The sequence below is a fragment of the Condylura cristata genome, unplaced genomic scaffold (assembly GCF_000260355.1).
Source record: "Condylura cristata isolate star-nosed mole 26May11 unplaced genomic scaffold, ConCri1.0 scaffold00010, whole genome shotgun sequence".
NCBI classification, from domain to species: domain Eukaryota; kingdom Metazoa; phylum Chordata; class Mammalia; order Eulipotyphla; family Talpidae; genus Condylura; species Condylura cristata.
Genome location: NW_004567111.1, coordinates 53,293,077 through 53,319,785, shown reverse-complemented (window position 1 = coordinate 53,319,785; position 26,709 = coordinate 53,293,077). Strand labels below are relative to the sequence as shown.

Here is a 26,709-nt window from a genome sequence, read left to right as displayed (position 1 = left end):
TGGCTGTCTGCCAAAGAGTTAACTTCCAACTTAAATGTGTAAAGATCCCTTACAAATCTAGTAAAAAAGTAAACAGTTGCTAGGAACAAATAGGTCACCAAAACAGAGAAATAAGTGACTCTTAAACTGTTCATCCTCATTCAGAAGAAAATCCAAACTGAATGAGCTACACTGATAAACTATTTCACCTTTCAGATTGACAAATATCAAAAAGCATGCTAACTACAGGTAGGTGTTGATTAGAATATATATTAGTTTATTTTCCTTAAAATATATATTAGAATTTTATCTCAAACTTTGAGATCTGGTAATATCAAAAATGTGACTTTTTAATATAACAGCTCCACTGTTTACTAATTTATCCTTAAGTATACTGGCACATCTCTGAAATGTTTGTGTAGGAATATTTACTGTAGTAAATAAGAAAAAGGTTAAAAACTCGAATATCTGAACTTGAGTATGCCTTTTGCAGCAACATGGATGGAGCTTGAAGGGATCATGCTTAGTGGAATAAGCCAGAAAGAAAAAAGAAAACTACTGGATGGTTTCACTCATAGCAGGAGCATAAAGGTCTAAAGGGGAAAAAAAAAAAAAGAAGAAGAATGAACAACTATATACCAGAGATATTTTACGGGAGTGGAATGGGGATCAAAAATGGGAGGGAGAGTGCAGGGGACTATGGTGATGGCACACGGGTGAATTGGTGATGGAAAGCCCACGGGGATTACAACTGAGATGGAAAAGGCACAAAGTGATGTAAAAATAAAAAAAAAAAACCTTAGTATCTGTAAATAAGGGAATAGTTAAATGAATATTACTGTATTCTTACAGTGGAATAAGAGATTTGAATAGCTCTGAGGGTACCAATATGCCAAGCTTTCTAAGATATGTTATTAAAATGCAGGACAGTGTATATAGTATACGATACTTGCATTTTTTATTAAAATACATTGTTTTTATGTTCATTTTTATATCCGTAGATCTCTTTGAAAGGATTTATAAGTAGGAATGGTTACTTTTACAAGCAAAGCTGAGTATTTGTGGGAGAAAGTTGTAAAGAAATGCCCAAACCTGCAGTCTTAAGTATCTCTAAAATCTTCTTATCCGTTAAGTATAGAGTTTGGCAAAGGCCCTTTCTTCTACCTTTAACCACTTAATCTCATCATACATGATTAACTGAGATCCTGCTTTCAGTCTGCTAATGTTTGAACCAGAAGAGAAGAAGAAGATAAGTCTCTGTTCCTGTCTTTACCTCTATTCCCATTTTTACTCCCTGTTAAGAGGAAAGTAGAGTTCAAAATTCCATGTGGGCACCTTTAATTTAGGGGGAGTTTTTCCAAACTCTTCTGTCTTCAGCATAAAGTAATTTTTTCTCTCCCTTTTTTCTATTTAAGTAGAAACTTGCCTGGAGATTAGAATGAGTAGGGTAGAATAGAGATCAGCAGTAGAGGATGAAAATGTATAAACATAATAGAGAAAAGTAAGACCATCTTATCCTTTCTTCTGATGAAATTTAATGTATGGTGGAAAAGTACATAATTTTGTTCAACTGTGAAATAGCATTTAGTTTCTACTATGGAAAATCTAGATGTAAAGATTATCCTTCAGAAAGAACTATGAAGGCAACTCTCAATTTTTATACTCTCCAAGATTTCTTTAAAATATTTCCTTAAAATGATTTACAGTTTAAAAAACAAACTAACCTTAGGGTGGAGGGAGAGCCCTTGTTTTGCTTTTTCCTTTTTTAGCAAATTCATGTAAGGAGCCACAGTAGTTGAGGAAACAGTATGAAGTAAGTGCCTAAGGACCTGGGAAAGAGTTTTTAACCTGTTTTCAAGTTCACCTGATTATGTCAGTCCAATAATGATGGAATAAAAGGTGATTAAACACCTTCACCTTTCATCTCCCTTCAGCTTTCCAGTTCTCCTGGCAAGTGATAAATCTGAGAACATAAGAAACAAGAAGGAAAGAAAGTGTAGGACCCCAGTTCCTTTCCAGAAGAACCTACAACAGGATGTAAACATGTATGACAAGTCTCTAGGGGTCATTTCTATTCTCTGTTAACAAAAATGAGAGTTCAGAATTCTATGTGGGTAACTTTAATATATGCAGAAGTATGTTGAAGCCATCCATAAGTTATCTTCTTATCTTCTCCAACTCACCTACAGCCATAAAAAGTTAGTATTTGATGTCAGTAAGGCTAAAAACAGTAAAAACTAAAAGGTGACACTGAGAAGATTCTTAAGGTAAAAAGAATTGTGAGGCAAAGGGGTTACTTGTGCAACATGTTATATAAAATACATTCTGTGAAATGGGGATATTCTGTGAACGGTTTCTTTTCTGTGAAAGCCTTCCCTCAGAGGCTGTTTTCCTAACTCCTGACTGGCCTAACCTCAAGGGACGTTTTTAAAGTTTCATACTTGAAACTACAGAAGCTGTGTGGGAAACTTAAATAAGACTGTATTAAGTAGGAGATCTGTAATTAAAATTAAAAAGCAGTCCCTCCCTGGTGGCACAACAGGTTAAAGTGCAGCATTGCAAGCTAGCTGCAGAGGCTTCAGTGCAAGTTTGATCCCTGGCGGGGCCCACATGGCGCAGCAGACCTTTCCTGTCTCTCCCCCTGCTCTCTTGTTCTGTCTCTGGTGAAGCCTCTCATTGTCCCTGTACCTCTGACCTGTACCCCAGTTCTGTATACATAAATAAATAAATATTTTTTAAAAACACAAACAAAATTTAAAAGCCTGACTATTATGTAAAAAGAACCTAGCATTACTCTTTTCAACAACAGCAATACTGATTTAGTGCAGTTTGTGCATAGTGGATGACTGAGCTGCCGCATAACATGGGCGGGGTTTTTATTTTCCCAGTCCCTGTGACCTTAATGTTTGATCCTAACAGGATTTGCGTCACTGATCTGTATCACTGCCTGTGTGATGTCAGTGTGTGGGTGTGCAGTTATTGAGACATAGTTAACCTAATGTGCTGTGGTAAATTCCGAGCACTATTTCCTAGTAGACTAACAGAGAATGATTCATCATTGTTCACATTAGACTGGTGCTAAAAATAGTATTCACAACCTGCTGCATCCATGCACATTAATATCACAGCCTTTGTAGCTTTCTAAACAAAAGCACTAAAAATAGCTTGTTTGGAAAAGGTGCTTGGTAAACATATCTCCTACACTACAAGTTTTCTATCTAATATAGTTCAATTTATGGCTACTTACTAAATTTTTTTCTACTCATACATCAAAATGCTTAGCAAGTCTAATTATAGAAATTTTCCATTACCTGAATACAGATAAATGGATTTACCCATAATTCTGAATTATACTTAGGCCACTAACTCAAGTAGTTTATCTTATCTAGTCTTTAAAAAGTAGAATTTTCAAGGAAACACCTCTCAGCAATGATGCTGACCTATATCTTTTACCTTTCTTCTTTAATTTCCTGTCTCATTCTTCTCCCAAATGACCAACCTGTTAGATGAAAGACTTAAAACTGTTAATTACTTTAAGTACTAATAGCCTCATGAATAAATTTTGCTAGGTCTTTTGTAGCTTAACAAATAAGGATCTCTTAATAAGCGTGTGACCTTATGGCTCATTTTATCCAGGACAGCTCATTTTATCTCTTCTTGGTATCCAGTTGGTTTAACATTTGTCCTAGGCTCTTTTTTTTTTTTTTTTGACAAAATATAATTAGTACCATTAAAATAAACTACTGCATTTGGTTGACCACCATTTTGTATTTCCTGCTTCTGCCACTTTCTCTAGTAAGCAGTTTATCCATCTCTTGTTTCACATGAACCTATGATTAAGTCTTGAGGACAACCTAAATAAACCATTTTTCTTTTCCTGACCCTTGCCAGAAGGAAGTCAAGTATAGCAGTTAAGGTACTTTATTTAGTAGTTAAGCAGAGTACTCTTACTTAGATAAAGAGCCCTCAGCAAGTCTCCAGATGGTGGTGGCATCTGTGTGAGAGTAGGGAATGCTGCTTCCTCTTCTAACCACTTGGTGTCACCAGACCATCAGTTGTAAGATTCTGTGGGAAGCCTATAGGTTAGATGGATATGAATGTACACAGGAAGTAAAATGTAAATATTCCTGACACGAAATACATAAAAAAAATCTGAATGTTCTGTTTTGTAAGTCTATAACTATTGTTGGTAGAACCTTTTTTTATTTTGCGATTAATACATTTTAGCAACAGTGAGCTAAAAAAAAAATTGAACATATTTGGACTGAAATTTGTACACATGACAGTAAGAAAAATAATAGAACTGAGAATATCCTTAGCAGGATTTACTCCTGTCTTACCATTCTGTCAAAAATAAATTTTCAGTTCAATATCTAACGTGAGTTAAAGATAGATATAGCTAACAAATGACTAAAATTCTTGGCTATATCTACTAAGAATAATTGTTCTGCTTAAACTATTTATATTTTAGAATATAAATGCCCTTTCCAGAAGTATGATGATGTATAAATATCTTCTGTATATCAATAGGTTGCTCTTTCTTTTTTGTGGTGGTTTCTTTTGCTATACAGAAGCTTTTAGTTTGCTGTAGTCCCATTTATTTTTGCTTTTATTTCCCTAGCCATTGGGGATGTGTTTACCGAACATCTCTACAGTTGATGTCCATCAGTGTATCCCCATGTTTTCTACTAATTTAGGAATATCCACAATTATCCTATAGGAATAAGCATAATGAAGATATATAGAGTACATTACAGTTATACTGTGTTATGAAATAATAAAAATACTTTTCCATTTTCCCTTTCTTACCTGAATATATGGCCATTTTAACAAATTTAAAATGTACCTGCATTTTTATTTTCACAATGCTACCTCAGATATTTTTCAAAGGACTCTCTTAATAGCATGACACAGCATAGCAGTTGTTGGATTTACAATTATAACATATTGACCCATTAACTGTTAACTTTACTGAGCTATTGATTTTAAGGTGGCTTTGTCAATGCAAACAGTAGCACTGTACTTGAGTGACATTGTTTACTAGCCCTAATTGGGGCTTAGCTCTAGTCTAGATGTTTATTTACTTATTTAGTTATTCATTTAATCTGCATAACATAACTCTGAAGTAGAGTAACTATTATTTCCATTTTACAGGTAAGGGAAATAAAGTACAAAAAAGTTAAACAAAACCTTACAGTATTTCCGGTAACTATTGATACAGTTATGTTGGTCTAGCTCCAAAAACTATGCTCTTCACTACTACATTATGCTTGCTCAGGAGATAACAAATATCACAGATTGTAAAATGAATGAAAGAATTGCAGCACAAGGCTATTAAAATTCACTTGAAGATATTTTGATGTTAATGAAAAAATAAGGTTTACACAGTATCTATACAACTTGCTAAATGACTTATTGTGGGAGATGAAGTAGAAAATAGAATGTTTCTCTTTTGAAATGGAACTATGCACTTTTCAGGGGAATACAGGAGATGGAATGAGTACTGAAGAAAATTAACTGCTTTTACATTTCACATAGATTGAGTTGTAAGGTCTAGAAGTGCTCAGGAGAAGTTTGGATGAGATACACAATGCTTTATCCCAGCAAGACAGACCATCTTGTGAACTTACGTAGAGTATGAAAAAAAGAGGGACAAGAGCAAATCTCCCAGGAAAAGCAACATTTAAAGAAAGAACTAAAGGCAGTGATTAGGATATTTTAAAAGTATGATCAGCATCCTAGTCAAAGAGCCTCCTGGAAATACCAGAATTCCAGATCCTAAGAATAATTAGGACATTACAAACAATATTAACCGGATTTTGCAAGAGTTTGACCTTAGTGACTTTTGCCAGTACAGTCTCATAAGAATGACCTGGACAAAATTTGATTGTTGTAGGTCAAAACATTATTTTGGAGACTTCCATTTGTAGTAATTTTATAGTTTAGATGCTCTAAATAAACTCCCCTTGTATATAACAAGATCTTTCATAAGAGAATTGTAATTGTATTGTTTTCCCCACAAAAGTAAAGGAAGTATCTTAGGAGATGAAAACAGGAAAGAATGGCTAGGTCATTTGAATTAAAATGGAATCAGATGCTTTACTCATACTTTATACAAAAGTCAATTCTTAAAGGTTGAAATACTTACAGACTTAAAAATAGTATCTTTTTCACTATATAATAGAGAAGAATTTTGAAGACATACACAAAATGTAACCAAAAATTTTTAAGTTTGACGATTTAGAATTAAGAATTTAATATACATAATCATTAAATATAAAATAAAGTCACACTAGAAAGGGGACATTTGCTTTCATTTTAACTATAAAAAAATCGGTGTTCAGAATATATATACTCTTACTAAGCAACTTTTTAAAAGATAACTCAGCAGAAAAATGTGTTTAGAAAATGCAAAGTAATAGCAGTAAGAATGGCAATTTTTTTTTAAAGATTTATTTATTTATTCATACAGAACTGGGGTACAGGCCAGAGATGCGGAGGGTGAGAGGATTCATCAGAGACAGAGTGGGGAGCAGAACAGGCAGATCGACGAAGTACACTGCTGAGGGGAGTAGCGGGCCCGTCAGGAGAGGTCTGCCACGCCATGTGGTCACCTCCGGGCAGGCGGCAATCGAACTCATGCGGAAGCGGCTTTAGATTCTCAGTGCAGTGCTTTAACCCGCTGCGCCACCAGGGAGGGCCAGAATGGCAATTTTTTTTTAAAACTTAATACCAAATAATGACAAGAATATGACTTAGTGGAACAACTTATACATTGCTGACTGGTGGGAATGTAAATTTATAAACTGGAGAATGCTTTTTTTTGGCACTAGCCACTAAATACTATGTTCACGTAATTCTAAGATGTAGCATTTCCATTCCTAGGTATATACCTGAAAAACTCTTTAAAATGTGGTCCAAGACACATGTTCATAACAGCAATTCTATTTCATGCTCCTATATAAAACTTTATCTCATTATCTTCCCTCACTCCGTGGTGATCTTTCAGTCTTGATTTGAGGCTGGTCTGCTAGAGCTTCCAGAATTTATATTTCCAGACTGGGTTTCTCTTTAAATTCAAAACAATAAAATCAACTGCCCAAGTCTTCTCTATCTCACATATAAAACAGTGGTGATGTGTGGTATCTGCTTACATTATTGCAAATACTAATGTATTCACATTCTAATATATATCCTTTAGTGAAATACTTAAATATTTCCAGTGCCTTTATACCTAGGAGTGAAATTAACAACATGTAGGAATATGTACATTCAACTTTGTAGATACTGCTAGTTTCAAATAATGTACCACATTCTCATCAGTAATATGTATGAGTCAGATGAAGCTTTTCAAATGTAATTCATGTTATTTCTCTCTACTATTTAAAATTCAGCAGTTGTCTCCCTATTTCACTCAGAGTAAAAGCCAAAATCCTAACAATGACATAGAAAGCCCAGTGACCTATAATTTATTGCTCTTTCTACCCTCTGTCCTCAACTTATATTGCTCTAGGAATGCTTGGTATCTTTGCTATATCTTGAACATGTCATACATACTCCTACCTTAAAGACTCTGCAGTGATTGCTTCCTCATTGTAGAGTTTTCCTTACATACCCAACAGTTCACTCTCATATTTCTTTGAAGTCATTGCTCAAATGCCACCTTCTCATTGAAGCCTAAACTGATCTCTTAATTTGAAATTATGATCCTTACTCTCTTTCCTCTTCATCAATCCATCTTAATACTCATCCTTTTTCCTAATTCTTTTTTCTTTTTTCTCATAGCATTTATCAGCCTTCAAAAATACTATATATTTATCATACTATATTTTATTCCCCCATGTAAACTTTATACGGAAAGAAATATTTGTCCATTTTTGTTTGTTGATACCCCAAATGCTTAGAACAGTATCTTGTACACTGTAGATAGTGCATGTTTTTTGAATGAATTGAAATGAACAAATTCTAGCTATATGAAACTACTTTGGTAAGTCACGTTGGCAAGGTTACTGAAGAAGACGTAACACCCTAATTTTCATAAAACTCAAAGCAAAGAAACATTGGATATATGTGTGAGGTTTGGGAGGGTTAGAAAACTTTTTTTAAGCTTTAAAAAAAAATTTAGGATAGTGGAAATATGAATGGCCAAAATGATTGGCTAGGGAAGAAGCAAATTGAAGCAATCCTGATGGTGTGCTGTATTTTTTGGCTTGGATACTTAGTTTAATACATTAGATAGCCCGTGCTATTTTCCTTTAAATCAACTATTGTACAGTAATAATTTCATTAAGAATTTAAAAGTGAAAGGAAATTACTCTTTTTTGAAGATTTATTTATTCATTCACACAGAACTGGGGGTGCAGGTCAGAGGTGCAGGGCCAGTGAGAGGATTCACCAGAGAGAGTGGAGAGCAGAAGAGGCAGATTGACGTGGTACACTGCTGAGGGAAGCAGCGGGTTAGACAGGAGAGATCTGCCTCGCAGTAAGGATCACCGCTGGGGCTGAGGATCGAACTGGCACTGAAGTAGCTGTGGCTTATTTGCAATGCTGTGCTTTAACCCATTGCACAACCAGGGAGGGCCAAAAATTAGTCTTATTTATGCAACTTGACTGAGATAAGAGTGGTAGTTGAGTGGCATCACAAGCAGAGAAGAGTTGTTATATTTATCAAATGACTGGTATAGTGATTTATGTTTGAAGCTTCACCACATTTGTGAGCTTCACAAAGAAGCAATTCAGAAAAGTTGATTAAGGGGAGAGGGTGAAAATTGTGAATGGCACAGAAATGAATAACAAAGTCAACACTCATGAAAGAGCAAGTAGAGATCAAATAAATAGTAGAAGTGGAGTAATACCTTTTATCTAATGAAAAGACTATGCTACTTCCAAAAATTGAAGAAACCAGAAGTTTTTAAATAACATCAAGAGTTTAGTTTCATGCTAAGATGTATGGTTGAGATTAGGATGGAGAACATTATTAGTGAGTGATAAGGTTATCTGACAGTAACTCCAGAAATTGGATAGGTTATTTATTAACCAGGCCCAAGAGAAGATAATTTTCTGATTGATTGAAATTGGGGACTTTTTAGGGAAGGAGAATTAAAAGAAAGACATGGATGAAAAAGGAAATTAGACCATGAAGATAGTCAGGAGTCTCCTAGTAGATCAGGAGAAAAGGGAGATCATTACAAGGAAAAACAAATGTGGAAGAAAGAAAACTGGAGATATGAAAGCTAGATATGGTAGCTTGCTACTGAAGCATCAAAGTTTAAGATTTCAAAAATGAGATACTAGAAATCTAAGTGATAAATTCCAAAATGTGTCTTTGAAAATTGACTACTAAAAAAAATGGGAGAGAGAGAAAGTTGGTGGCTAGGTAATATTTTGAACTTTAAATTCATGGCTCTGTGTAAACAGTGCCAGTGTTCCCAAAAAATAAAGACTGAGCATGACAGCAGTGAGGAAGGGGTAGAAGGTAGTATGATCATATGATATAATCTCAGGAAAAGAGAATTTGAGCATGAAACAGGAATAACTATGGTGATTGGAAGCAACCTCAGATGGCTGGAAACTACCTGTGGATAGAATAGAAAGCTTCTGCTCCAGGGAAGTACTAGAAAAACTCTCCTGAGGAGAATAAGTTTTTAGTTAAAGGAAACACAAGAACCAAACGTGTCCTGTGAAAATGTTGGGGATGTATGGGTATTTGTTTTTATGGAGGTATGGGGCGGGGGAAAGGAGGGCTTAGTGGTCACACAGAAAGAATTATCGGTTTTAAAAGACTCAAGAAATGGAAACACCAACTGAATGAGAACATAACCTAAATTAAAAGGGGAAAATGGGCTTCAGGAATTTTTTTGTTTAAGTACCAAAGAGCAGAAGCATGGTTACATTTGTAGGGAAACTAAATCCAACAGTGTGAGCAGGTTCTTGTATTTCTTTTAACAGTGTTTTGTAATTTTCTTTGTAGAGGTCTTTTACCTTCTTTGTCAAGTTGACTCCCAGGTATTTGATTCTTTTTGTTTTAATTGAAAAGGGGATGGTTTTTTATCTCTGCTTCTTCTGATTGGTTGTTTGTGTATAGGAAAGCCTCTGACTTTTGTGTGTTGATTTTATATCCTGCTACCTTGCTAAACTGGTGGATGGTTTTGATTAGTTCCTCTGTGGAGCTTTTAGGGTTTTCCATATAAATTAACATATCATCTGCAAATAAGGACAGTTTTACTTCTTCTTTCCCTATTTGGATTCCTGCTACAATGTTATTTTAATCTTCTTACAGAAGGAAACTGACACCCAAAGAAGAGTAATGAATTGTCTTGCTAATAAGTATTGAAACTCTTACTAAAACTTTTATCTTTTGATACTAAAATCCATTTTCTTTCCACAATCTAAATTTTGTTACTAGTCAGTATCACCATTTTGTTAGTGACCAATACATTTCCTTAACTTAGATAATAAAATAATTTAAAGACTTCTAAAAGTTCTTACAGTACTTTTCCAGTCTAGAAAATAATTTTGGTTTCTTTCTTGTCTCCCCTTCTGCTTGGTCTAAGCCAACCCCATAACCTGTCTTGAAGATGGATGTGAGTGAGACTGCCACCTACTAAGTAGTGGTATTAATGTCCAAGTTAAATTTTTAAAAATAACATAAAATAAAAGTGTTAAGCCTTACTAGCTTGATAGGCAAATGCCTGCCTGGAAAAATCTATGCTCAAACACATTGGGCAAAACCAGATTCTATAGACAATTCTTTGTGTACTATTCTTAAGGTTTGAGTGTAGAATGGAGTAAGTTAACACAAAGGATATTTCAGAGGTTAATATTCTAAGTTAAATATTGTATGTATGTTTAAATTTTCTAAATGAAAAGCAGTTCAGTGATAAAATGAAAATTAGAAAAAGTGCCTGTGGTGGTAGTGGAAAATGAAAGAGAATTGTTTTACAGTAAATATAGATTTTGTGAACATATAATTTTGGTAAGCTTTTGAGTTAGTTCATAAGGAAGTCTGAAAACTGAAAAAGGCAGCAGTAATAGAAAGCATTTCTGTGTCTGAAAGGCTGAGAGCAGGAACGTAAGGGTTTTTTTTTTTTTTTTTTTTTAACTTTCCCTTTCCGCGGTTACCGCAGGTCATGTGATGTGTATCACGTGACTCGGTCAAAGGATCTTTTCCTCTTACTGCTTTGCAAGAAAAAAAAATGAAACCGTTCTCCAATTAAAACTGTTAACGTGTACTACGCCGTTTCCTTGTTGGATTTTCTTGTTCTGCTGCTTCTGTTAAAAAAAAATGAGTGGTAAGATTTGCTGTTTTTGAACATTATACTTTTATTTTAAAACGTAGAAAGCAGTGCATTAATCTAAAGCCCTGCCGTGTGGGGTTTTTTTCCAGTAGGTGCTAACTCTCGCTGTAAAAATATTTTAAAATATTACCATGTAGTTATAAAAATATTGAACACTTTAAAGTTGGGCGATTTGATTATCTCACCGAATATTTCTTTCCACTACCTTTATTTTATTAGATTCTTTTTTACAATTAAAATCTGAAGTTTGGCATCTTTATTTGGAAGCCATTGTGGAAGCTTGGTTATAAAGCGAATGTGGCACGTCAGCAGCACGTTGCATTTTAGAAATTTAAACTCGGGCAAATGTGCACTTTCTCTATTAAAAAAAATCTTTTAAATGCTAGTATACACTAATTATGAAAAAATACTAGATGGTGGCATGTTTTAGGAATTGAGATGAGAGATATCTCCAATTTAAGACAGTTGGCGAATTGTTTACTCTGCAGTATTTTGGAATAGAAAGTATGGCCTTAAGAATAATATTCTGATTTTAAATAGCTCTTGTTCAGGTCATGTAGAGTATTAAGGAACTGCTAGGTAGATCTACAGTTGTTGAGCTAGAGCTGTTCTTGTACCAAATGTGCTCCTAACCTATAACAGATTAATATATTACAATACAATGCAACAAATTTAGTGTCTTTGTTGGGAGAAAATCCCTCTCATTGCATTTAGTCAGAATTGGTAATCTTTTAGTACTTCCTAAGTCAAAAGGAACTAAGGAAGTTATAGAACATTGCATCATTAAGTATGCAAGGATTGGGGTTTTACAGAAATAGCCACAGAAATAGTGCTGTTGATATGGTAGTCCTAAATATTAATACTTGGGTCGACTAAGTTTATACAAAGGGAGTTTTATGTTCACACCACTGTTTAAATATTAAATATATACATGGATTGTCTTATTTTTAAAAAGAAAAAAAACATGTACCATTTCTACCTCAGAATAAGATGACTTATATGCCAGGTGGAAATAATAACTTCATAGGGAAAATTGAGTTTATAATTTATGAATCGTACTAAATTATTTGCTTGTTTATTTTAGGTTGGATTTGTTTTGTTGTTTTCAGAATTATACTAAATATATTAAAGGATAAAGTAAAAATGTTTACTACTAAATTATAAACCATTTTAGCAGTTTTCAAAGTATAGTAACATTTTAATTGTAACTATATAGGATTTATTCATATTTCTGGTAAAAGAAGAACAACCCAAACTAGTAATATGCTTTTACAATTTGGGGTATAATCAGCTATATTTTTTTTCCTCTGACAGCTAAAAATCAAAAATCTATTCTGATGACTTACTATAGGTTTAAATCTGACATGTGAAAGGAATCAGTTACTGGCACATCAAACAGAAATTCAGTAAATGTTAATTTCCTTTACTAAGATTATAAATAAGATTTCCAATGCATTTGCTCTCGTTCCCTACTAAATTTCCTATAGTATAAATATTAAGCCAGCTTTCATGATTAAAATAGCTAGTTTACTGTAGTTTTACACAAATTAGTTAATAGAAATAAAATAACATTAGTTTAAAACTGTTCTCATATTGCTTTGAGTTGAAAATATGAAAGTTAAAAGGTAAGTTTGGGATGAAGTCCTCTTGTCTAGTGGTATATAAAGCACCTCACAAGTTTTATTTAGTAAATTAATGGGTAAATATTGGTTTAAATTTGAGAAAGTTTTCTGTCTAATTTTTTAAGGTTATAAAGAAAAGGAAGACCTTGATTTTCTTAGAAGCATCTGAGAAGAATTCTGATACCCCAAATCCTTTGTCAGTAATAAGTAGTGTTCTAATGTTTACTAAATATGTAGTAGAGATACATCCTGAGAAATGCAATGGCTTAGTTTTGGATTCTAGCTCTACTATTTGGGCAAAATTAATTTCATGCCTCTGCTTCAGTTTCCACATCTGGGAAATTACTTATTACAATGATAATGAGGAGGACATTTACTTTAAAACCTGGCACAGAGTAAGTTAGAATTAGCACTATACAATTAGCCTTTTAAGATAAATTCTGAACAAATCATGTATTTGGTGACCTTGTTTTGTATGCAAAAGTATATTATCAAGAGGTTATTTTATAGACTTTATAACATAAATTCATAGCTGTCCCTCCCACATATACACTTATTTCTTCTTAACTCACTTAGGTTTTTCCCTATGCTTCACCCTTACCCTCCCTGCTGCTTCTGTCCTTCCTGTCTACCTCCCAATCTTCCTTCTCTTTTCTTACAGCTCCCCTTCTCTCTCTCCCTTTCTGTTTTCAAAATTTTGCTTAACTTTTCATTGATTTTAAATACAAAGTTCAGTTTGCTTTTCCTCCAGGTCAGTTTTTCTAAATTTGCACAATCACAAGAATCACCTGGGATACTTATAAAAGTAAATACTAATTCAAGACACCACTGTAAGACTACTAGGAAAAGTATTTTAGGGGAAACTGGAAATCAGTGTATTTCATTTGTTGTTGTTTTTAGAGATTTATTTTTATTTATTTATGCATACAAGGGTGGGGTATAAGCCAGAGGTGCAGGGTGTGAGTGAATTCACCAGAGACAGTGAGGAGCAGAACAGGCGGGCCTACTGAAATACACTGCTAAGGGGAGCAGTGGTGAGACAGGAGAGGTCTGCTGAGCAATGTGTATTAGCTCCTTGGCCTGGGGTTGAACTAGTGTTGCAATGGCTGGCAATATCTTGATAGCACTGAGAATTTAGCCCTTGCACCACCAGAGAGGTCTAAAATATATGTGTTTTAAAAAGCTCCAAGGTAAGTTTGAGAGACACAGCCACAGATAAAATGTAATAAATGAATTTTACAGGATAAACTTTATATTTTATAACAGATGAATCATCTGAATTCTTTTTGTCATAATACAATCACTATTTCAGTGTGTAGATGAAGCATTCAAAGAGGTAACAAATTGTTTTCAACATTAGCTTTCTAAATAATCCTGGGTTAAAACATCATTTCTATGACCCATTCAGGTCCTGCTCAGGTTCCAATGATGTCCCCAAATGGTTCTGTGCCTCCAATTTATGTGCCTCCTGGATATGCCCCACAGGTATGTTTTTACATTTTTTTTCTTTTTATAGCTATAAAGTAATAATCATAATGTTAACTCTTATTTAATTCAAATTAAAAATACCATAAGGCATTGAAGTTTACTCAGCATAAAAAATCTTTATAAATCTTTTTCAAATATTTTAATACATTTAGTATATTTGGAAAGGAGGAAATATTAAATTGGTAGCACTCATTGTTTGGCCTGCTCTTTGGGGACTGAATTATAATTAGAGAGTTAATTTAAGAATTTTATATCCCTAAGTATTTAAATCATGGATATAGTATCTTACATTAACATTTACTTTAATTAATAATTTGCTTAATGCTTTCCGCCTTATTATACAATGACTCACATCAGCAGTTACTGCTGTATAGCATCATAAATCAGAGAGAATTGAGACCTGTTAGAAGGGCTAAGGGGATATCACCATATACCAGTAACCCTTTCCTGTATACCAGTTGCAAAGCTCAGACTTACTAATAGATTAAAGCTTAACTCCTTGTATAGGCAAATTAATATGAAGATCTGCAGGTGTTAAATATCTTCTACTGTGATCATATATAGTATGTATTCATTGCTTCAAATCCTTTTTGGACATTTTCAGTTTCTTTTCCCAGCACTGCATTTACACTTCAAATTTTCTTCAGGTCTTCTCTAACTTCTTCCATATGTATGTTAGAAATTGGTGGGATATTGTGAATTCACCGTCTACTGTGTATAGCACACTGTGTATAGCAGTAAAATAAAACCATGCTGGTGAGGAGAATGGACGTAGTATGAGAAATGGACGTAGTCAGAAAAAATAAATATCTTTTTTCATGTTTTTTGTTGTTGTTGAGGTTTTCCTTTTTTTTTTAGATAACAGTGGTTTCCACCTCAGAGGTATAATATCACATTCTTCAGAAGTATGTTTCCTCTTGATGATTAAATGACCTTGGACAAATCAACATTCTTAAGTCTATTTTCTCATTATAATATCAGATAATAACTTATGAGATACCATATCTGAAAAGATCATTTGAAAGGCAGCTGGTTCACCTCTATACATTTAGTATATTGACTCTTGAATTCAGTATATTTCTGCCTGTAAAGTCTGCCCCTTAATATTTACTAAAACCAAACCATTTTTTTCACCCTGGTCCGCTTTGACCTCTCATTATTTAACACCACTGATAGGATTTACCCCAGATTTCCTTAACATCATGCTGTCCTTATTCTTTATTTCTCTGGCTACTTCTTCTCAAACCTTCGTCCATTTATGCAAGACCATACCTGTTCTTTTCTACTACAGTTCATTTCAGCAAACATATATTAAATGGTACCAGGTGCCAAGCTAATGCTAGTGACAAAAAAATGATTAAGATCAATTATTTCCATGTTATTACAGGGTATTCTGCCATTCATTCAGACAATAGCTTTCATTTTTATGACAGATTCTATCCTTCTTGTTTCACTTAAGACATTCTAAAAGTAGCTTTCCCTTGAACCTTTCCAGGTACCTCTTTTTGGGTTCATACATATATATGCCCCTCAGCTTATCATACTGTTTAGTTAATACATTTTCTTCAGTAAGATTGTGAGTTCTTATACAGTTCCTATATTTTAACAATTTCAACAAATATATATTGAGTGCTCAGACCTGCCCAGCATTGTTCTCGATGCTTGGAAATATGTACATGAATGAAAGAGGCAAAGACTTCTGTTCCTTTGTAGTTTATATTCTTGTGAGAAGAAACAAATAATAGGTAATGTATTATGGTGAGTAATGGGCTGGAAGAGGGAAATGAAACAACTGTTTACATCTTAAAATAGGTTAGTTAAAATAGGCTTCTTGGAAAGGTGACATTTGAACCACATCTTGAACGATGTGGAAGATGTGGAAGTTAACCACGCCTATATTTGCAGAAGGAGGATTCTGGAAACAAAAGTACTTCGTGCAAATGACTTAAGAGAAGAGCTTGTCTAGCAATGGGAAAAGGCCACTGTGGCTAGACTGAGTCTGTCTTAATTTAAGATTACCTTTAGCGAGTGTACCACTGTCAAGCATACCAGGGTAATACAAAAACAAAAATCTAGTGTCATCGCTATTAAACTAATTTAAGCATCCACTATGTAAAACTGTATTCTAGCATTTTGACAAAACTGTCAAAACACCTCCCCTTTCCTGACATACACAATTTCTAAATTTATAAAATACTTAAGAGCCAAAAATCTAGGCACAACTAGGCAACTTTTGATAATTGTCCAAATCATGACTCACAATCAAAAATAATTTTATAAGGAAATCTAGTAGGTAGGAGTTGAACCAAATGTTAAGACACAGATGGCTGTTTGTATTTGACTCAGCAGGAACCATGTTGCGCGCACACACACACAACACACTAAATGAGACAATATCCCGTTTAGTGTCTCCTTTTAGACTTTTTATGCACTGATTTCTCCTTGTGGCTACAGATTTGTTTACCTTCACTTCTTGCTTTTCCTCCATCTCTTGCCAGTTTCCATTATTGAAGGCCAGTGGTGACTGAGTAAAGATCAGATCATATTTTTTATCATGTAATTCAGTACAGCTGTTAGGATTCAGTAAATTTATCCTAATGTTTGGTCAGACCAACAAGGGCTACAATAATTAAAATCCAGCATTGAAACTGCTTAGCTCCATCACTGATGAAATAATGATGGTATGTATTTAGGAACATATTGGGGCAGAAGATCTTAATTTAAGATCAAGATTTATTGAAGGTACTTATCAGAGGAACATAAATCATGATTTACCTAAGATGTTTCATCTTATAAATTTGTGCTGTTCATACCTGACACTGATAATAACAATTAAGGTATTCAAAACTGAGTAGCTTTAGGAATATATGGTTCTGTTTTCCTCATTTGCAGTTTGTAAAGGCCAAACCTGCTATTGAAATTGCCAGTTGTATTATACATCCTTTACATTCCTATTCAGGAGTTCTACAGTTTTGTTTATAATCTTTTTACCATATTGCTCTGATACTTTAGCATTTTACTTAACAGTATAGGGAAATTGGATTATTTTATTCTGTTGACCTTAAGTTTTGAAGAGAAAGTTGCTGTTAAAAAGGTCTAATCTGGGGCCCTCCCTGGTGGGACAATGGATTAGTACTCAGCACTTTAAGTGAGCCACAGCCACCGCAGTGCTGGTTTGATCCCCTGCCCTGGAGGTGATCGACATGGTGCAGCAGACCTCTCCTGTCTAGCCCACTGCTCCCCTCAGCAGTGTACTTCCTTGATCTGCCTGTTCTGCTCCCCATTCTGTCTCTGGTGAATCCTCTCACCACCCTTGCACCTCTGGCCTGTACTCTAAGCCTTTTCTGCCAGTGAGCAAAAATTGCTTTTAAAATAGATTTAATAACTAACAAAATTCTTACTTCAAGAACAAGAATTTTTTATTAGCCATGATACTTCTATGCTATTAAATATGATAGTGAGTGCTATAAATAACTGTTAGGGAAAACTAACACAAATTATAATATGATCAACAGAGGTAAAAAGATAAAAGTAATATTAGTTTTGCAGACATGGGGAAATAATATTTAGCAGTAAAGAACAAATACAGTTGTATATCTTAAACTTTTTCTTACCATAATTATGTAGATAACTTCGAAAATATGTAAAGAGTTGCAAAAAAAATTCACTGAATGTTTCAGTCCAAAGATACTCTATAAGCACTCAGTTTATTTCCCTCTATCCTTTTTTCTAATTACAAAGTTACAATCATAACTTGGGTCATAATATTAATAAGTTCTATTACTGCAGTTTAACAAATAAGAAAAGGAAGTGTATGAAGGAATGACATACTGCAGAGACAGGAGTGTTTACCAACTGAACTTAGATATCAAATAATGAAATATATACAAACTATATATATTTACTATACAAACTATATATATTTACTGGAGAATACTAACTGTATCCTGAGAGCATTGCAGCATGGAATAACACTTGATGGTTTTAGTGATGAATTTGCTGACTTACAAAAAGATCAAAATGAAACTTGTTGGAAAAGAAATTCTTCCTTTGCATTTCTGATAATGGCTTCCCCCTTTTTTTATGGAATGTTGGTTGTTATGGTGATGAAAGGATACCTAATAGGAAGGGATTATAGATCTCATAATGTGGGAAAATGACCTCTATCAGCCTCAGAAATTTCAATTTGTTCCATTGAGCTGGACTTAGCATTTCACATTGTCTTTATGTCAACACATAGCAATGAGGCCAGTAAATTTTTCAAAGATTCTACAAACTATCCTGATAGCACTCTCCTCCTGGGAAAAAAGACCAAAAAGATGGCCAACAGAACAAGAAATTGGAAGGTAGGGAATTTACATGAAAATGAAGAGCTATAATAAGAGCTGTACAGAAGGATTGCAATCATTTACTGACATTGCTGTGTATGTGTGTGATACTTATGTAAAGTACATATCTGTTGAATGAATGGTCAGAAATACATATGTTTAATAGCTTAAAATTGGAGTAGCTCTAAGTTCAGGGTAAAACCATAGAAGTAGATTGCTAAAGACAGAGGGTAAACAGGTTCTAGAAATTGAGAAAGTGAAGACCCTATCAGCTTGTTTTGTTAGTTGGGGGCCTATTGGAGGGAAGAGATTAGTATTTTAGTAGAACTAACAGACATTTGTTTTGGTCATACCATATGCTAGCTTTAGTGTTCTCACTTTGGGGGAGAAAACAGTAAACAGAATAATTTTGACATGGAATGTATATTCCAGTGGAGAAGACATATACATAGAATAAAATATTAGGTAGTAAATACAACCTCCTTTCTCCTTAGCCCCTTTCAGTTGTGTCTATATACAATAAAGAAAACAGAGCTTTTAATAATCTGACTAGGGTCCAGATTATGCTGCCATTGCTATTTAATTATACTTCATTTTCTAATCCGTTTCACTTTTTTAACATAGGCTAATTTGGATTTTTGTTTTCTTTCCACTATTTTTTGGTTTTAGTCATTAATATCTGTGTACCTTGTTCTAAGATTCAGTGTAAACACAGTTGGGCATTTTTCTTCAGCAACTGGAGACTTAGATAATCTGCTTTGAATTTTTTTGAGGGGGGGCTCTCTCTGAAGTAATCTGCTGTTCAGGTTGTTCCTAAATTGGTAGAGTTCGCCATAAGCTTTTGGTACTGCTCAGACTCCTTTTTTCCTCTGCCCTTGCTTTTTTTTTTTTAATTAATAAGCACATTAAGGAATTTCCCACCATACAAAATCATTTTAAATCTGTACAGATTAAGGGTTTTAAGTACATTTACAGCATACTGTACACCCACAGAATGCTTTCATCTAGTAAAACTGAAATGCTGTACCCACTAATCCAATAATTGTCCAATCTCCTTCCTTCTCCCAACTTATTTTGTGCTTAACTGTCCATTTTCCACAGAAAAGTTTTAATTTCACTAGGAATTTGGCCATTTCTTTTTTTTTTTTTTTAAGAATTATTTATTCATTCATACAGAACTGGAGTACAGGCCAGAGATGCGGAGGGTGAGAGGATTCACCAGACATAGAGCGGGGAGCAGAACAGGCAGATCGACGAAGTACACTGCTGAGGGAGCAGCGGGCGGGTCAGGAGAGGTCTGCCTCGCCATGTGGTTGCCTCCGGGGCAGGCGGGAATCGAACTCAGGTGGAAGTGGCTTAAGCTTCTTAGTGCTGTGCTTTAACCCGCTGCGCCACCAGGGAGGACCCCATTTCTTTTTTTAACTAGTGAAATCTACTGTGTGTTTGTCAGTGTTAAAAATACACAGGATTCTATACCTACAAAGTGAGTAAAAACAGAATTGAAGTGAAAAATGCCTGAGTTCAAATACTAGCTACTCCACTAATACCTATGTGCCCATGGCAGATTACTAATGCTATCTATTTGGATCATATTTATGAGGATTAAATAGTTAACTTACTGTTAAGTTATAGAAGATGACATATGAATTTAAAATTTTTACAAATACCTCAATGCTGTAAATACCAAACAAGTGTTACAGAATGACTGCAATACAGATAATAGGAGGGAAAGATCACTAAAATTTTAGTGCCCACAAAGTGATTCCTATAGAACAATCAAGAAAAAAATCTCCCACAGACTCCGATCCCCATATCTCTGCCACTATGTTAATTAAAAGTTCTGCCTTCTCATCTCAACCCATATACTCTTCTTTTTTCATCTAAAACAGACAAAATTTCCTGCTTTTAACCAGATTCAATGTTCTCACAGAGTATTGGATCTCATCCCCTTTTGTGTACTCAAGGATATTGCTTAGCATTTTTCTTACCTTGTAAATCATCATTCGCTTTATCTCTGATAGATCATTCTTCTAATTTATATATCAGCATGTTGTAATTGACTCGCTAAAAACAAGTAAGGTTTTTTTTTGGGCCTTCCCTGGTGGTGCAGCAGGTTAAAGCATAGCACTAAGAAGCTAAAGCCACTTTCACAAGAGTTCGATCCCCACCAGCCCTGGAGGTAACCCACATGGAGAGGCAGACCTCTTCTGACCCGCCCGCTGCTCCCCTAAGCAGTGTATTTCGTCGATCTGCCTGTTCTGCTCCCCGCGCTGTCTCTAGTGAATCCTCTTACCACCCCCTGCACTTCTGGCCTACGCCCCAGCTCTGTATGCACAAATAAGTAAATCTTAAAAAAAAAAAAAAAAGTAAAGTTTTAGACTCTTATTAGCAGACAGTACCCTATTTCATTATTCCTGCAGGAAAACTTCCCATTTCCTATATAGAGCTACAGGCTCTCTCGTTTTCTCTACTCTCTGTTAAACCCACTCCATTCCAGCTTTGCCCCTGTTATTACACCAACTGATCTTATCAAGGTCATGACTTCTATACTGCTAAATCCAGTAATCAATTTAGTCTTAATCTTGCTTGGTCTATAGCAGGTTTGACAAACTTGATCTTCTTTCCTTGATAACCTCGTCTAGACTCTCCAAACACCATTAATTTCTTTTCTACCTCAATTGGTTGTCCTTTTCCAGACTTTCCTGACAGTTACCTCAACTATTACACTTAAATGTCTCAAATTTATCAGACTCATGTGTCCAAAATAAAAACCAAAACTTTTCCCCCAAAATACCTTGTTTTACCTTAGTTTTTCCCCATCGCAATTGTTAGAACACCATTTTGTCATAACAACCTTTTCTCACTTCTCTGATGGATTCACTGGCTGACTTTATTCTACTTTTTAAATATGTGCAGAATATAGACTGCTTCCTCATAATCTGCACTATCTCCCTAACCTATATTATTGCTATAGCTTTCTAAATATCTTCCCTATTTTTAGGCCCTTGCCCAACAATATATTCTCAACTCATCAGCCACAGTAATCCTGTATATGTGTGAATATATAAAAATTTATAGCATTATAATTTTAGGTCTGATGATTTTTATTGTTGCAGGGAGCGGCCCTTTGTATTGTAGGATACTTAGTAGCTTCCCTGGCCTCTGTACCCACTACATTCTCCCCAGCCTACCTCAGTTATGACAACCAAAAAAGCCTCCAGATTGTGCTAGATATCCTCTGGGGCAAGACCACTTCTGTCTGGAAACCACTGACACATCATTCTTCAGCCTAAAAACTCTGATGTTTCTGTTTCACTGAGTAAATGCCGAAGTCTAAGTCATTATGCCTTACATAACCTGGCCGTCCCACCCTCCTTTTTCTCTTTTTTGCTACCTCAATTTCTATCATTCCTTCTCCGTTATGCTTCCAGTCTAGCTTCCTTCTACTCACCTCTACCCAGGACATTCCCAGATTTCTGCATGCCTAATTCTTTCAAGTGTCTGCTCAGATTTCATTTCGCCAATAATCCAGATCACTATTTAACATTTCAGTCTGTTCCCCTCCCACAATACTCCTAATCTCCCTGCCTGTTCTGTTTTTCTACCAAATAGTATTTTTAGCCTTGCAGCAAGCTAATTTACTTGAGTTATATTTGTCTGTCACTATTACTAATACTTGTGTTACCCCATAAATAACATTACTCTCACTTTTTTTCTTTCTTCTAAAATACTAGTTTCTTTTTTCTATTCAAAAGCTACTTTTTTAGTGTTTTTGTCTTTTTTTTAATTAATAAAGAAAAGTCAGAGTTAGATTTGGAAGCAAAATGTAGATTTACACATAGTTTTAAAAAGCAAAATGGAGAGGAAAGATGGTATAAATAAAAGCACAAGACACTAGTTCAGTATTAGGGTGACTTTTTTAGTGTACCAATTTGACTGCAGTTATGAGTTCAGAATTTGGTATAGAAGAAAAAGATACAGTAAGATATTGGAACCAGATTGAATGTACTGTTGAAGCATATGGACTACACGCCTGTCTGAAAAGGAGGTAGGGAGATATTTAAGATTTTAGTCACTTGATAGAAGAAAAGTTGTGTATTGTGACAGACATGGTTTTGCTTTCTCAAAATCCATTCCAAATTCCTTCTAATATCCTTTAAGTTGAAGACTAAAAAACTCTAATTTCCAGATTCTCTTCAGCTAGAGTTCCAGACACAATTTGGTTTCCACCAATTGTCTGAAACTTGAATTTCAAAACTGAGGTGAATATGAAATAAAAGTAGGACAAAGTGTATCTACTTATCTAGCTCTGTAGGTCTAGAGCTGACATATAAAAAATAGTGAATTCATTTTATCTTTTAGACCCATACCACACTAGATTAAGAATAGCTGACTGTCTAGTAACAACTATGTTAATAATATTCTTTCTAAGGTAGTAATCATTTATTTGTAATTTAAATTATCTGTACTAAATATGTTTTATGATTATACTTAAGTACATATGTGTTTAGATACAATATTTCCTGTGAATTGGAGCCTTCCTGAAAATATCAGAATTGCCCTTTAAGTAAACATTTTATATTTTCATTATTTTCTGTTTCCTTAGAAAAGTTAATTATTAACCATTTCTTTTACCTTCATAGAGTAAGGGCTCTATTTCAGTAGAGGGATTCCAAATTTTGTGATAAAATATTGTATCCTAAAACTTTCTTGTATATCTTTGCAGCTCCAGTGAGTTCATAAATAAATAAATCTATCGTTATGTCCTCTTCACATAAACTATTTTAATTGTCCTGATCATGGTCACAAGAGTTCAATATATGGCTGCTCCCACAAATATGGATTCAGTCCTCCCCACTGTTGCTATTTCACAGTTTGGCTCTTTTTACAACTTTTCTTTCCCTCACCCCCTAAATTCCTTTTAGAAAAGGAAATTAATTTCCTATTGTATCCTTTTAGAGTCTCTATTTTTACTGCTAAATAAAGCATTTATTATTTATTTACTGCTAAATGCATGTGCATAACACATTTTTATTTAATCTCGGTATTTGAAGATTTATTTATCATTGTATAACAAAAACTACTTCGTTGTTCATTGCTCATTCATAAAATCTTTTCATCTGATTGGCAAAATTTCTTAAAATGTTGAAGTCTTACTCTAACATATTTTAAAAGAATTTCTTGCATCCTTTATAAGAAACTTTGAATCCATTGTTTATTTTGTAGGTTATTGAAGACAATGGTGTTCGAAGAGTTGTTGTGGTTCCTCAAGCACCAGAGTTTCATCCTGGTGGTCACACAGTCATACACCGTTCTCCACATCCTCCTCTGCCTGGTTTCATTCCTGTACCAACCATGATGCCCCCTCCACCACGCCATATGTACTCACCAGTGACTGGAGCTGGAGACATGGCAACACAATATATGCCACAATATCAGTCTTCACAAGTATATGGAGATGTAGGTAAGACATCTAAAAATATTCCTGTTTTATGGAGATGACTAAATTTTTATTGCATTTAATAGATGCTATTGTCATATAAAAGACAGCAACAAATGGCAATATATCACAATCATTCTGTTACCCAGGGACTGTGTTAATCATTTTATCCTTATGATGAGCTTCAAGGCAGATGAGTAGGCAGAAAATCAAAAAGGGAAATAATTTATATTATGCAGCCACATTCAAGTAAGAGCTCTACTATTCTGTCTCGTGCTGTAGACTGAGGAAAATTTTCATCTAGTATCAGTCATAATATTGTTAAATCTTACTGGCTTGATGCCACTAACCAAATTTGCTAGGTATTTATTAGGATTGGAAAAAAAAAATAATGAGAAAACAGCATTTAATAAATCATTATGAGAATTTAATAAGAGAATTTAATAAATCATTAGGAATCATAGATAATCACACACATAAAAATGTGATTTTGATCTTCTCCATGACTTTAACTCCTGCACTGATGGATTTATATCTTTAGCCAAAATGTCCCCTCTGAAACTGACTTAAATTTCTCACTGCCTCTATACCTGATAGGTCTCTGTTACAGCAGTTCTAAAACATAAATTTCATTGGTTGAACCTGCTTTTCTGTCATCACAATAGCTAGTCTTACTGTCTGCTCAGTTTGCACAAATGAATATCAGATGACCAGATTTGATTCCTCCTCTTTCATAACTTAGTAGCAGTTTTAATTTCAATACTGTCTTAAATTTATCTCCTTTTTCTTCACTGTCAGCTGCCTTCCAGTTGGTTTTCTGCTGTTATTCGGGCCATCCAGTCTCAAATAGTCTGATCATTTTAAAATATAGATCCGGTTCGCCTATTTAAAGGAGCTCAGTGACTTCCTGTTGCATTTAGCCTAAAATCCTAAACTTTCCGTCAGACCATTATTTCCCCATCTCAGAATTCTTTGTTGTGTAACTATATGTACATTATAGAATGTTTAGCAGAATCCTCTGCCTTCTACCCACTAGATGCCAGTAATGCACAGTTCCAGCCCTTAGTACTCAACTAGTAGTGATAGTTGAAGGTATCTCCAGAAGTTGCTTAATGACTCCTAGCAGCCAGGTGTTGCTGGTTGCAAACCACTGGCCTATAAAGTCCTGCCCTGTAATGTCTGCCTGCCTTATCCCACTTGGCCCTACCATCTCTTCCCCTTGAGTTTTTTAAAACTTTATAGTTCTTGCTTCAAGGCCTCTGCATATGTTCTCACTGCCAGTAATTTTCTTCTTCTTTTTGATGAAACATTTTTTCCCTTCAGATTAAGATATAGTACATCATTTTTTAGATTTATTTCTATTACCCAGATAATAGGTATTAGTCATCAAGGTAAAGTTCGGGTTTCTGAATTTTTAACATATTTCTACATTAAGACTCGTAGTGAATACGGTTTTGAGTAGCCAGAATTTGTATTTTACAAATCAGTCTCTTCTGTGTTTTACTAATTCTGACTCATTCTCAAATTTTTTAAATTTGAGACAATTATAAAACTAGGTAATACAATTACTACTGGTTTGCATTGTTAAAACCCATTAATGAAAAAATGATTTACAATGATGTGAAGGTAAGGAAACTAGCCACCCAGTCATCCAAGAAAAGAGTCATGTATACCAAGGAATCTACCACCGGATTCTAATAACTTGACAGTAGATTTATAACCAGAAGCTGACTCTATGACCTCTTTCATGCACATTTTGTACAGATCCCAAAAGAGGTATCTAATCTAGCATTTCACTCAGCGACAGCCAGTACTGAGCCTGAACTTTGCTAAACATTTTTATACATGTGTTCTCTCATGTAACCCTCAATAAAAATTCTGCATAATAAAGGTTTAGAAACGGACACTCAGAAATGTTAAATCCTTTCTGCAAGGTTACAGCTGCTTTATTCCTAAGGATTTTAACTCTTTCAGATGAAATTCCTGCTCTTTTTACTATGACCTATTCTTTATTTTTCCTATGTGGTTGTTTTATCATTTTATTTAAGAATAAATGAAATTTAAAGCCACTTAGATAACTACATTTTTTAAATATGCACTAATTACATTACAGTTCCTGTGTTTTTTTCTTTTATTGAGAGAGAATTTGCATAGTACAATTCACCATTTTAAAGTCTACAATTCATTTGGTTTTAGTTTATTCAGTAACTACTATAGTCACTTTCACTAACTCTAGAATGTTTCCATCTTCCCAGTAGTCACAAACAATTCCTTCTTCACTTCTATCTCCTAATCTAATATTCTATCTCCGTGGATTTGACAGTTAGGGATACTTCATGTGTGTGTACCTGCCAATATGCATATTTGATCTAAATTTTCATATAAAATGTATCTTTTTGTGGACATAGTTTTATTTATCTCTTCATTAGTTAATGGCTATTTGCTTACAGTGTTTTGTATAGACATGTTTTAGAGTGGTATTGCTTGCATATGTGGTAGTTCAGTATTTAACTTTTTGAACTGCATAACTTTTCCAGAGTGACTATTTCACATTC

The 26,709-nt window shown here is 34.5% G+C and overlaps 1 protein-coding gene across 1 annotated transcript in view; it reads left to right on the top strand.

Moving 5' to 3' along the window:
• Positions 1 to 26,709, top strand: part of FNDC3A (fibronectin type III domain containing 3A) — a 131,476-nt gene that overhangs the window by 55,370 nt on the left and 49,397 nt on the right. The window contains exons 4-5 of the mRNA XM_004680249.2: positions 14,307 to 14,383; positions 23,941 to 24,178. Of these exons, the coding sequence (XP_004680306.1) occupies positions 14,307 to 14,383; positions 23,941 to 24,178 (315 nt within the window). The remainder of the gene's footprint in view (positions 1 to 14,306; positions 14,384 to 23,940; positions 24,179 to 26,709) is intronic.